General features: G+C 40.4%; 1 protein-coding gene across 1 annotated transcript; it reads left to right on the top strand.

Moving 5' to 3' along the window:
• The first annotated feature begins 674 nt into the window (after window positions 1–674).
• On the top strand, window positions 675–12386 carry elmod3 (ELMO/CED-12 domain containing 3). Its single transcript, XM_042488289.1, has 13 exons — window positions 675–734; window positions 2521–3327; window positions 4502–4573; window positions 4670–4744; window positions 4831–4900; window positions 5247–5309; window positions 5425–5513; window positions 6212–6335; window positions 6457–6579; window positions 6878–7008; window positions 7322–7398; window positions 7514–7641; window positions 9069–12386. The coding sequence occupies exons 2-13, from the start codon at window positions 3226–3228 to the stop codon at window positions 9308–9310; spliced, it is 1296 nt and encodes a 431-aa protein (XP_042344223.1). The 5' UTR covers window positions 675–734; window positions 2521–3225; the 3' UTR covers window positions 9311–12386.
• Window positions 12387–13579: the final 1193 nt, after the last annotated feature.

The raw sequence follows: 13579 nt of genomic DNA, 5'->3' as shown, positions 1-13579 counted from the left end.
AAATTGCAAGAAATTGGCAAAAAAGAAGATTAAAAATCCAATGATAATTTCTATTTTTACAGTTTCCGGCTATGATAAATAATGTAGAGACGATATGGCAAAAATTGGTGGTAAAATTAAAAAAGAAAAGAAAAAGACCTCAAGAAGTGTTAAAAAAATCTTACTGTTACATAATTTTTGATATATAATGAGGAGATTTATAAATATAGCTTCTGGACATTTTTTCCTGTTTTTTTTTTTGACAAATCATTTCAGCTAATTATCTGCCAATTCTTAGAGATTAAAATAATTGTAAAAGGTGTAAAGTAAACTGATTTCAATCCAGGTATTAAAAGGTTAAAAACACATGTTGACACATCTCCCACTTTTGGCACCACTTCCTCCCCTCTCACATATAACAAACAGTCCCTTAAGTAAAAAATAATAATCTTTGAATTAGACGTTGTCATTATTAATATGTGTATATTAAATATCAGGTTCAGAGGGGAAAAAAACCTCTATCCTGTATTTTAAGAAAAGAAGAGTATTTGTGCTGCAGGGAGGTGCAGATAGAAAAGGAGGTCACAGGCTCCCTGCTCTCTCAGCCTATAGTGTCTGTGTGAGAGATAGCAATGACGTAATGAAGCTACAGCCCGACAGGGAACCACAATTCCCAGGATGCACTTGAAATTACCGTGGCCACTGGACGGGGGAAGGGAAGCTGAGATTGGAGGGAGAAACACTCAAAAACTGAGGTACTTTTGAAAAGCTTCAAATCGCATAATATAATCGGACAGGCCGTAGCACGCAGCGTTTTGTAGCGGTTTAATTTTCTGCTGTAGACAGAAGCGGATGGATGATTATGTTGCTGTCGGATTTGGGCACAGACTCCATCCCCGTTACAGTCCAATAGAGCTACAGCTAGCCCGTTAGTTAGCCTGACAGCTGGCTTTTCTTGTGTTAGCTTGGTCACAACTACTTAATTGCACTTGATATTCATGACATGATTTTTTAAGCGGTTTGTCGCAAATTTTGGTCGGCTTTCACGCAGTGTATGTGGGTAATGCATTCTCGGTTGGAGGAGAAGCAGTAGCTGCGTCTTTGTGCCTGCGGGGTTGCTAGCTGACATATTGCTAGCTTATTGGTTGCTACAGATAATGTTAGCTAGCTGACGTTAGGCTGCTGCTGTAGCTGTCAGATATGTTACAGTACACAACTGTCACCGGATAAAGTTGCACCTACTCGATATATTTATGTGACACTGTCATGACACTGTGCATGTATACCGCAGTGCTTGAGTTTGACACTCTGGTGTAACACATTTAGGTTTTAAAAAGAAAATCTTTCTGTGATTCAGACAGAAGTGGAAGAACAATCCAGCTCCGTTTCTTCACCTAAAGCAGGAATACGCTGTAAAAGTACTCCATTGCAAGTAAAAGTCCGTGCATTTAAATAGTCATCCAAATAAAACTACCAAAGCTTAGAAAAAGTACTCAGTGCAGAAATTTAATACCTCTACAAGTCATTTGCAACGGTATTATTAACATATTAATAATGTGTAGCTAGCATTTTGTTGTTGATTTTTTTATATGCTGCTGGGTGTTTTTAATCCATCATGTAGTGTCCTAAAAAAATAATTATTTATTGATACAAATTGAGTCTGACCTGGGTTGCAAATCATATCCACTTTCCTTAATCGATTATTAGTAGAATCAATGATCGATCAATCGTTATTTTAAAAAAAACTTATTTGCTTAATGTTACGTTTATTTCAAACAATAACAACTGTGTTTTTAATACAATTCAGCAAAATTGCATATATTTTGGCAGCATTGCATAGCCTGTCAATTGATCATTTAAATTTCACATGTTAGATTAAATATTAAACAAGTGATTAATTGATCTTCGACTAATTGTCGTCATCTCTTTTCTGAATATTTGAAACATTTTCAGTAGTCATTTTCCACAGTATCAATACACCGGTACAAGCTTACTTGCTCTTTCTTATTGTTAAGATTTATCACAGTCAGTCATTCTACTGTTTGTTGCTACTAATCAACACATGAAAAGTCTATGGTCCAAGTTAAGTAAAATAGCCTCAAATTTATGTTTAAGAATAACAAATGAGTAAATGTGCTTATTTACTTTCAAATACTGAATTTTTGGTTTCTCCATCAAACAGGAACATACAAAGACCATAAAAAAAGGGACAGCTTTTTGCAGCAAATAAGCTAAAGCTTTATATTTCATAGTAATTTTTAAAAGTTTGACATGGTTAAACCCATATTGTGTTTCACATTTTTTGTAATATGCATTATTCAATATTCTTATTACAATAATGGATTTATTTAAACTATTTCAAATGTTCAGTGTTGATATGTATCAATAAATTTATATTTTTGACAACACTATGAAAAATATAATTTGATTTGTGTGTTGCTCACAAAGAAATAGAAATATTTATTTCATTATATTTGCCACGGTTGTTTATTGACAGATGTTCCCTGACATTATTTAGCGTAATTATTCTTTTTGTTATAGTTTTCAGATCTTGTGTACATATGACAGCCCCTTCTCAGGACTCTGAACACTCAAGAGCTCTATCCATGACCCACATTTCACTGGACACCTTCAGTTCTCACTTTGGACGTTTGCTTCAGTTTCATGTGAGGCTGAAGACATAACACAGCTTTGGTGCAGGTGAACTGTAACTGTACTGGTACCTGTGGGTGTGTACTGGATTTGTCTCTAGTGCCAAAATAATGAAGTGTCGACGGGGAGAGCCAAGCCCCGAAAAGCAATGTCATCCCCCAGCTTCTGTGTACGTCTGATGGGGCTGAGGCACGGACCCACTGGCCAAGCAGATCTGTGGAGGAGAGGGAGGAGGCAGGTTTCCAGGAAACTTGTGCATTGATGGATCGCCATTTCTTCTTGTCAGCTCTTGTGGACTGATACCTGCATATTCCTGTCAGTGTGCACATTCAAGGTTAGACTTAAGGGGAGCTAATATAACCAGGCTGCCATCAAAACAACACAATCATCGCAATTACACAGAAGAAGAGAATATGATGTGTACAGTATGGATTTCTGCTACCAGTGACAGTTTGGGGGAATCATCCTGGTGACTGTGGACGTTGAGTTCTCTCTGTATATGAGGAGAAAAGCGTAGATACTCGCAGTCACTACAAATGTGCACTACAGAAACCATGGTGGTCCTCACATCAGCTCCTCAGTCCATCTCAGTCCATGACTACAGAAGCCTTTAGAGGCCACCATCAGGAACACGCTCGCCAGCCAACACACTCATATGCAATGGAGGAAGACATTGATGTCACATCACACACTGAGGTAATGTTATTTCACTTTTGCTCCTGAAGTTTGTAACCGTTTAATCTTATTCCATTGTTTGGGTTTACAGCAACTTAACACCACTAAAACAGAAAGCTTGACAGCAACACGCCTGCTGTGTTGGTCAACAGAATGGAAATAGGTGCTTTCTTACACCTGTTGCCATACTGATGTAGTCACCTTCAGGGATAAACGTTCCTTTCTTGTACTACACTGTTGTATAATAAACAATTAAGAGCTAATTTGTTTAAGCAGTTCTGTCACATGTGTTTAACTTAAGGCCTAAGGTCAACAGTTGTCCCGCTGCTTTAGCTGTAATCTCTGGTCTGACTGGCCTGGCATGCTGCTATGGCGGCAGCTGACAGGGCATTTCCCTTATCTCCAGCCTGGTTTTCTAGCCATAACATTACTTATTGCTCCCTGGCTTCTATCCTTGTGTACTGCTTCTTTTGTAAACAGTTGGATAAGTATGTCCCCTGCCTGGTTGGATGACGGCTGGGGCAGTTTTTCTTAAAGGAAATGCACCCTTTAATTAATGAATCTACCAACTTCTGAGACATTTAGAGGCATAAATATTTTTCTAGGGATGCATGATAATACTGGCACATCATCGGTTTCGGCTTTGAAATGAAATATCTGAATTGGCCATTGTGCTGATTACTGCCAATATCACAAACAGATATTTTTAAAAAAAAGTATTATTAGCATCGTGAACACGTACAAAACATAACATAACATACAAACCATAGGCTTAAGGATTACTCATATTTTGCACATTAAATTGATATTGCATAGATTGACAAGCATTGTATTTTATGTCTCCATCTGCCATCATTGTAAGAGTATGCATGTAATGTTAATTCCACCACAGAAGAGATCACTAAAATCAGTTGGAGAAAAAAGTGGTGATCAATGTTGATATCATTTATCGGCCAAATGAGTTGTTATATTGGCATATTAGATATTGGCAAAAAAAAAAAAATCCATTATTGTGCATCCCTATTTTTTTTACAATTTAGTTTTAGTTTTCAGGGATGTCGGAATCAATAAGTGAGAACATAATGAAGCATACGATGATGATGAATTGCCTGTCTTAAAAGCAGTGAAAGCTGTACTATGTTTACATTTTGTGCATGTCTGAAGCATCTGCTCTGTATTACTGCCCCCCTGCTAGGGCCTGAATGGTTTGTCCCGTGAATGTAAACCATTAGAGGATATCACTAACGGACACTCCAACCATAAGCCTGTGAGTCAAAACCACTTCTCATTAATCAACTGTAGTTTGTTTTTCTTATTAAATGTTTTAATTTTAAATTGACCATTCAAATGTTTGTCTTCACAGGTCATGAACGGACTGATAATTAGTCATAATGTCAAAGACCACACCAATGGCAGCGCACCACTCAGATCCCTGCCAGTAATCAGATTTCATTCTCAGCATCTCACTTTTCCCAATATGTCCTTCATTGATAATTAATTAATCCATTTTTGGTTATTGCACAGATTTCAGCACTGAAGCAGAACGGTCTTCTGCAGACCCTGGCAGCCGGAGGGGACCAGCCTAAACCTGCAGGTAACACACACATACTCTCACACAACCTCTTTTGTCTCACAACGTCTTCCCACAGGATTGTGAGACGGTGTATCCTAGATACCAGGCAGCTGTTGCAGGTAAAACCTCCCTCAGGAGCGCAGGTTGCCTGCTCAGAGGAAGCTCAGGGTCTCAGAGTGATGCAGGTCTGTGAGACAGGAAGGATTTATGACTGAGGATGAACTGGATGAGTGTTGGCCGTTGCACCATAGCCAATTGGCCGAGTACTCATCCCCATTCAGTGCTTCTGGTGAAGTTTGTGTGTGTGTGTCACAGTTGGGTGTATAATTTTGTTTTACTGCCTAATTCTTTTTTATTCTCTCTGCAGAGGAAAATGTGGAGTTGGAAAAGGCCAGACAGGAGTGGGAGGCTCTCGAGAACGTCCAACCAGGTCAGATGGATCTTGCTGTTTCACTTGTTTGTATAAAAATGATTTTGGCTTTGTTGATTTTTTTGCCTGTAAGGTGCTGTTCTGAGAGAGTAACCTTTTCCTTAATATCCCCCAGCTCTCACTGAGGACTTGAACCCAACCCCGCTCATTTCCTTCAATGAAGCCCTGCAGTACTTCCAGACCACAGACCTCGGGGACTTGCTGGTAACGAACGCTGCATACCCAGAGTTCTAAAATATGAACTGATATTTCAGTAATGGGAAACTCCCAGATAATAACAGCAGGAGCAGTGTGTTGGAACAAATAAATTCAGCACAATGTATATTTCAACTGGATTATTTCTATTGGTGAAACATTGTCTTAATATATTTCAAAGTAAAAGCTTCCCATGGATGGGAAGGGAACCATTTCATTGTGAAACAGAGTTTGTATTAACAGCAGACACAAGCAACAGCAAATTAACACAGCAAAGAAGAGCATTAAAAACAATGGACATTTTAAATAAAGATGAAATGAAGAGCTGTTTCAAGTAAAGACCTGTTTCCATTGTTGGTGAGGTAAATAAAGACTTTACAACATACACATACATCCTGCTAAAAAGTATAATTATCTCAGTAGATTGTGATAGAAATCTGCAGTTAAGAATCAAATCAATCAATCAATTCTATTTATTAAGCCCATTATCAGGAATCACAATTTGCCTACAGCATATAACATCCCTCAGTCCATGCACCCACACATCGGAACACACACACACACACACACACACACACACACACACACACACACAGAGGTGTTTTATTTGTGGATTTGCTTAAAATCGTTTAAGCAAAACTTTATTGATAGCTCTAACTATAATTTTAAAGTGGTGTTGTATTTCTGTCTCAACTCTTCATCTGCAGAAGAACATCCAGCCAACCATTCGCAGGACAGGTCTGGCCGCGATCACACACTTCCTCTTTGGACCACCACGGCTGCACAGGGAACTCCTGGAGGAGAGGGATCTGGTCTTTGCCATCGCTCAGTGTGAGTGTGTGTTTTCTAGGCCTGTTTGCGCAATCATCCCACCACGTGTAAAGGTCATCAGTGTTTCCAATAAACCATGGGTTGATATTCACTCTTGCATATTTGTGTTTGTCTTTCATAGGCCATGTGGACAACAGCCAAACAGTCCACATGCGTGTCCTTCAGACCATTTATAAGAGGCTGATTGGAAGCAGGCTGGACTGTCCTCGCTTTGGGGCGCACTGGGAAAACATCGGCTTTCAGGGTAAGATATTTTTGTGGTCTATGAATGTAAAAGTCATCTTGATAATAAATTGCTCCTTAACTTAACAGTATTTAAGGTTCACACATGGTATTTCTACAACGTGTCTAAATAAATAAATTGATTAATTAAAAAAAAATCAATCCAAAGCCTCTGTGCGATCTAGTAATGCTATAATATTTATTTTAAAAAAGAAAACCTGTATCTAAAATGATTGACAGTATTCACACAGAATATGAAACGCCACAACTCCATGTGTTGTTGCATCATCTCTATGTTGGTTTTGTTTGCTGTACTGCAGGTGCAGACCCAGCCACTGACCTACGTGGCACTGGTTTCCTTGGATTGATGCATACGCTGTACTTTGTGATGGACCCAGAGACTCTACCGTTGGCTAGAGACATCTACAAGTTATCACAACACCCTACACAGGTTATCACGGGGTCATAAAATACACTCCCATAAGGCAATTTGCTCATGTCAGCGAATGTGTGCATGCATTCATTCAGGAATCAGATTTCACTAATCCTTCAGAGACACTGACACACCTCCCTCTCCAGGCATGCTTTGTAGCTGACCCTGACCTTTGTCCTCCCTGCAGAGGAAACTAGAGCAAAAAAGAGAATATCCCCTCAGGGATCAATAAAATCAGCTACAAGACGAGCTCGTTTCAGGCCTCGCTCTTGTTGCCTCTGTAAGTACTCCTTGTGGACCTAAATTTCTTTGTGTGTTTTCTCTGGTGTAGAACTTTCCATTCAGTGTGATGTCAATCAACATGACCCGCATTGCTCTGCAAGTACTTAGAGAGGAAGCCTTGTCCAAGTGAGTCACTGCTCCTCAGTTTTTGTTTTACTGCATCTTTTTGAGTATGTGTGGGGCTTGTTTATCGATCGCACATAATCTCTTCTCACCAACACTCTGCCTTTACTCACACCAGGGAGTGCAATCGTCGTCAGCAAGTGGTTGGTGTGCTGAATGAGTTCTACGTTGCCACGTATCTGCACCTGTACCAACTGTGGAAGACCCAACAGAAGACCATCGTTGACTCTGGCTTTGTGCTAAAAGGTAAAGAAAATAAAATATGGTTTATGTGGTCTACTCTTAATAAGCACCTATGAAATCATTCATTTGTAATAAGATCTCTGATTATGTTGCAGATGCATTGTGTTGTGGTGAAAGTCCGTCCTAATTTGTTTTATTTGATCTTGCTTGAGTAAGGGGGGCTCCACCATTTTTACACATCAAAGTCTGTTAACAGATCTTAGGAAGTGCCACTGCTAATGTGAAAACAGCTGGATAAAGCCTTTTTAGGCAAGAAGGAGCTGTCTGAAATCAGATAAAGTGCCTCAAGGGGTAAGGATAGACTCAGCGTCGGTTATCTCTTAATTCTGCAGATACCACTGGATTCCAGGGTTTTTCCAAACATTTATGTATTTGTGGTGACCCACCACAGTAACATTTGCTCCCATGTATTGACTATATAGTTTTGGAGTTGGACCTTCAGTAGGAGCATTATTGAAATATATATACCTTTTGTCATACATTGCTCCACACTCTCAAAGTGCAGAGCATTTTCTGGGCACAGATGGATCAGCAGAATGCCAGGCACAGTGAAAGTGAGTAAAAGTTCATTGCACTGGGTCTAAAAGTTTGCATTCACTGCCTGTATAGCAGCTCCTCTTCTAATCCATCAATCTGCTCAACTCTGATTGGATCGAATGATTAATTATGCACCCAGCGACTCCAAGTCCACAAACTGTTGCTTAGAAAAAAGAGTTTTGCTTGTTCATGGACCCGCAAAAACCATCTGAATATAGAGAGAGGGGAACAGAATGACACAAATGGACACACACAAAAAATAAAGTTAGCTGATTTTCCCCCCTTCAGCTATGACCACACATGATGGTAATCCAGTGGGGAAACACTGGGTTTCCATCAGATCAAGGCAACATTAGTTGCTAGCCATTATCATAATACATCTGAATCCCCAATGAGCTGTTTGCGGTTGAGTTGCATTGTTTGAAAAGTAAAAACAATGCAACTCTGCAAAGTGTCTGATGAAAAAGACGGTATCTGTGGTTCTGCTGCATCGATTAAGAATTTGTGCTTTGTGAGTCAAACAATGTTGTAGGAGCGCAAAATTGTATTGTATTCTTTTAACTGCACAGGTTTGCCCTGCCTTTTGCATACTTAACCAATCAACCATGTTTAATCTGGCTGAAAGTGAAATGAGAAGACAGATACCACTCTCATATCTGTCTATTAAATATGTAGCCACAGCGAGCTTAGCTTAATACAAAGACTGGAAATGGGAAAACGGCTAAATGAGCAGCTGGCTTTGCCTTGGTATTAAATGGACAGGTTTGTGTTTAGTATCAGTCTACTTGAGTCATGGGTGTTTACATTGAACATTCAGATTGCAAAAGCGCAGTTAAACACAGATTGTCATCCCGGCATGAGTCCCACCATTTCCGTGTTTTCCAACCCCTCAGAAGTGGAGCTGTTTGCCAAAAAGAACCCCAAGCAGATGCTGCGCCGACTAGAGGTCTTCCTGAAAGAGAGGCGGGCAGGTGGAATCCCCCGTGGGACGTCGCCAGACCCTCAGGCCCAACAGCCCTCTCCCAGCCTGGGGGCCAGAGCCGGGACGGGACAGGGAAGCAAAGGAAAGGAGATGCACTTCACGGGAGTGTGTGATCTACCGCCAGACATGGAGGGAGAGGCCAGACTCATCTAAGCTAGACTCTGTGTGTGTGTGTGTGTGTGTGTGTGTGTGTGTGTATGTGTGTGTGTGTGTGTGAGAGAGAGTGTGAGAGAGCAATCCTGTTTGTGAGTATATCTATCACGGTATGTGCGGTTGGCTTACTCTCAGAGAGCTAGAACCCCACCAGTCCCTGATCTAGGACCTGCTATCTGAAGCTATTCAAACACTTCCACTCCTTCCACCGACGCTGGGGTGCTGCACTTTGATCAGATTAAGCTTGGGGGTCTCTCAGAGTTATATTTGATTTTTTTAATCAATGATTAATTTATTTTTTTTAAACAAAGAACAGTCAAATATAAAGAGCTGATGCAGGTCGGAAACACAAGATGTCACAAAAACAAAGTGAATGTGTGTGCACTTTTTTTTTGTGGATTTAGTAGCCTAATCGATAGCTGCCAAATTCTTGTGTTTAAACTCTACCTGCCTAGAAGTCCAAAACGTACACACTTGTGTTCCCTAGGATCACTCAGTCAGGGTGTATTAGCATTGCAGAGGGGGCTAGCATGGCATGGAACGGCTTCTTTACAGACTTGACGTTCTTTCTCGCTCTGAGATACGGCTCAATCTCACAGGCACACTAACAGCTCATTATGTAAGCTGAGGGTAGCATTGTCGGGCATATTGTTAAACGCTCTGTTAACTTAATGGTGATAAGAGAGAAATGAACCAGTTTCATGTCCCGCTACAGAGCAAACAATCAGGTTTTCTCTCAGCATGAGTGGAGAGTGGCAGATAGAAAACCCGGGGAGGTTACAGAGCTTTTTGAGCGGGAAGCAGAAATTGTCAGCACATGTTGTTCTCAGATATCTCACACAGAAGACTTTGAATGCAGCTTGCTTTAAAGGTCTGATCACTTTGCATTCTCTAGTAGAGCACGAGTGAAATATACGTTGTGGAAGATGTAGAAGAGCGGACACTCAGTCCAGATGTGTGTTGGTAGAGCCAGTTGTTGGTACACTTATATTTGCCAGGAATTTGATAGAGTAGGTGCAGAGCTCCTGCCTAATATGGGGGAATATATTTTAAATAATTTAAAAAATAACTATTTTAGTCCTTTCTAAAGGGACAGCTGTCAGAGCATCACAGTTATGTATAAATCCCTTCAGAACATTGTTATTAAACAGATGGCTGAGTGACCATGAGATGGGTTTTTAAGACCCAAGCGTCTGAAAATCTTCTGAATCCTTAAGTTTTTGCGGTGAAAGCCAAGGAGACACTTCGTAACAGAGTCTGTGTGCTTGGCTTAGTCCCGGCTAAAGTGGAAGGTCTGGTATGAGCTTTCTCTACATTCCGTTATAAAGCATGTGATTGTAATTTTTTTTGACTAGTTAAAAATTTATTCCAGTGTGTGTGTGTGTGTGTATATGTATGTGTGTGTGAGTGTGTGAAATGAAATGAATGAGCTGATATTGATGAAGGGTGCCTCTCCTCGGAGACGTATGGTACAGTATGCAATCCCAGCTCTCACTCAATGATAATCAAAACGATAGTGCTGTGTGACGATAGAAATCGTTCCTAACTTCAGGGTTTGTGCGTGTGTGCGAGCGGATGCGTTTGTGTGGATGTATGTGTGTGTGTGTGTGTGTGTTGTATGACAGGAACTGACTACAGATGGGGTGCTTTCCTCTGCACACAATAAGCCAGCTTTACTAAGTACTTGATCCATCAAGCTGCAAAGACGGTACTTTTGTCATTTTAAAAATGGTACATAATATTTCCGAGGACAGGATTTATCCTAAAACAAAGAACACATTCTTTAGGTTTTCTTTTTTTAAACTAAAACAAGATGTTGGTTCTGGATACAGCTGGAGTCAGCGGCGGCTCTGTGGCCTGGGATGGGTAGAGCTCCTCAGCAAAGCTGGTTCCTGCTTTGTGCTAATGTGAAACCGTCTCCCATTGTTGTAGTCTCGATCTGTAGCATGTTCAGGTAGCACTAGTACTGTAGCATCCTATAGCCTCCTCTTCTTCGTAAAGCTTGTTGATGTCATGTCTCAGTTACAGTCCGTAGTGTCAATGAGTGCGCAAACTGTTACTACTATAGCACATTTATTTCGTATTTGCATCAAGCCTCCTTCAATAGACACACATTTAGGTGGCGCAGCGTATGTTTTGGAGAGATGTGGGATAAGCTTGACGTGTTATTGAGCTCAACCTTGTCTTCTAAGAAGGTAACAGTAAAAACGGTGCCTACATCCAGTGGAGCCATGTGGGTTAGAGTGCTGGTTTGTCTTCGCTTCCTTTTTCTTTTCTTTCATTTGAGCCACCGTGCCACATTAGACTTCCTCCATTCATGCAACGCAGTAAACAGAGTTGATGTGACCCCCTAAAACATACAGGCCTAATGGATACATTAAACACGCAGGCATGTACATGTTCTATGTCAGCATCTACTCATATAGTTGCCATCGCCACCATATAACTTCTTTTAGCCAAATGTTTGCGAGTGTTTTGACTGAACAGGAAAAATTTGCACTGTTGTAGATATTTGATAGTATGCGTGACGTATGCAAGAGGAAACAGGCCATCTTCAATAGCCATAATGTTCATTATCGCCCACCTCATGAAACAGGCTTCGTGGATTTTCCCCTCCTTGCTCGAAAAAAAAAAAAAAGTTGCACCACAGATATGATCTCACGTTTAGTTTTATTAAATTTTAAACAGAGGAGCAGTACAGTGTATGTAAATCAGGAAGTTTGTATATAGAGAATTAATGATTGTAACTGTATGATTGTCTGTAGGGCATTATACTGAAACACATTGCTTACCTCAAGACTCGAGACAAATCTCTCCTTTCTTTCTCCTATTTGTTTGGCCTCTCAGTCAAACTCTATCTTTTTATGTTTCCTTGTACCCTAGGCCTTCTCTCATACCAATTGGACATGTTATATAATGTATATTCAACACCTGAAGCACTACGTAATAGCAAACTAACACAAAAGCTGGTCAATGTTATGTGTATTCTATTTAAAGACACATTTATAGACACTATATAGGCCCACGTGCGCTCTGGTACACATCTGCAGACGATTAAAACTCCTTTTCAAAATGATCTATAATTGGCCGATGTTTACCATGTTTGAAATAAGCTGGTTTTCTTGTGGCTTCAGTGATAGTACAGTATACTTTTGCTGTGTTTAAGTGTTTGATGTCCGGAAAACACTCAGAAACAATCCAGTCTTTACAGCTACAGTCACAAACGAACAGTTCAATATATGATTGTAAAGATATAGGCTTGATTAGCAGTCATAATACGGTGTATGCTTTGACCTTGGTATATATATTCAGTATCCAAACAAGGCCTGATTTATCCTCTCATGTTACCAAAAGTTATATTTTCAGCAGTCGTAATAGATCATATTCTTATGCGTTGATCATCGTTTGGAATCTCCTCAGTTGTGAAACCAGAACCAAGATAAATATATTTAAAAAAAAACGGGTTCTTGCAGGATGTCGGATGCTCTGAGAGGTGTGGTGTGAAGTTCTGCTTCCCACAGCAGCAGCTCGGCAAATACAATCACTTCTCTCAATATCCTGCGCTTTATATGAAGGTGTTTTACTGTTGCAGTCGTCGTCATGTCCCTCAGAGCATTTTATGACTGTACCTTGATTGTAGAAGCCCTATTTTATACTGAGAGTTATTTCAGAATACAGTATGTGCTGTTGTACATTAAATGTATTGTATGGAGAAAGCTAAATAAATGCTGTTAAAAAACTAGTATAGTTTCTCTGAGGAATCACTGAACCCTTTATGAATATTTTATTGGATCTAATGAACACTTTTACTTGCATGTGCAGTTTCTCAACTCAACGCTACATACTGTCCAATCATCCATTTTCATCCACTTATCTGGGGAAGCAGGCTGAGCAAGGTACTCCAGCTGTCCCTCTCCTCAGCAACACTTTTTCAGCTCCTCCTAGGGGATCGCAAAGCATTCCCAGGCCTGATGAGATATATATAACCTCTAACAAGAGGCGCCCAGGAGGCACCTGATCAGATGCCCAAACTACCTCAACCAGCTCCTTTCGATGAAAAGGAACAGCAGCTCTACCCTGAGCTCCCTCATGATGTCTGAGCTCCTCACCCTATCTCCCTCAGCCACTCATTTCGGCTGCTTGTATCTGCAATCTCATCCTTTTGGTCAGTGCCTAAAACTCAGTTACCATAGCTGAAGGTCGGGATGTAGATGGCCTGTAATTTTTTTGTTTCTCCTTTCGGCTCAGCTCCCTACATATTTTCACAGT

Source organism: Plectropomus leopardus, chromosome 6 (genome assembly GCF_008729295.1).
Source record: "Plectropomus leopardus isolate mb chromosome 6, YSFRI_Pleo_2.0, whole genome shotgun sequence".
NCBI lineage: Eukaryota > Metazoa > Chordata > Actinopteri > Perciformes > Serranidae > Plectropomus > Plectropomus leopardus.
The sequence above is the reverse complement of the archived record's forward strand: the minus strand, read 5'-3'. Positions and strand labels throughout refer to the sequence as shown.

Excerpts from the sequence above, each read along its gene's own strand:
- elmod3 (XM_042488289.1), top strand. The coding sequence starts at position 3,226 with ATGACTACAGAAGCCTTTAGAGGCCACCATCAGGAACACGCTCGCCAG. Across the intron at positions 4,901-5,246 it reads GGACCAGCCTAAACCTGCAG|AGGAAAATGTGGAGTTGGAA; the intron begins GTAACACACACA and ends TTCTCTCTGCAG. Across the intron at positions 7,399-7,513 it reads AGAGAGGAAGCCTTGTCCAA|GGAGTGCAATCGTCGTCAGC; the intron begins GTGAGTCACTGC and ends TACTCACACCAG.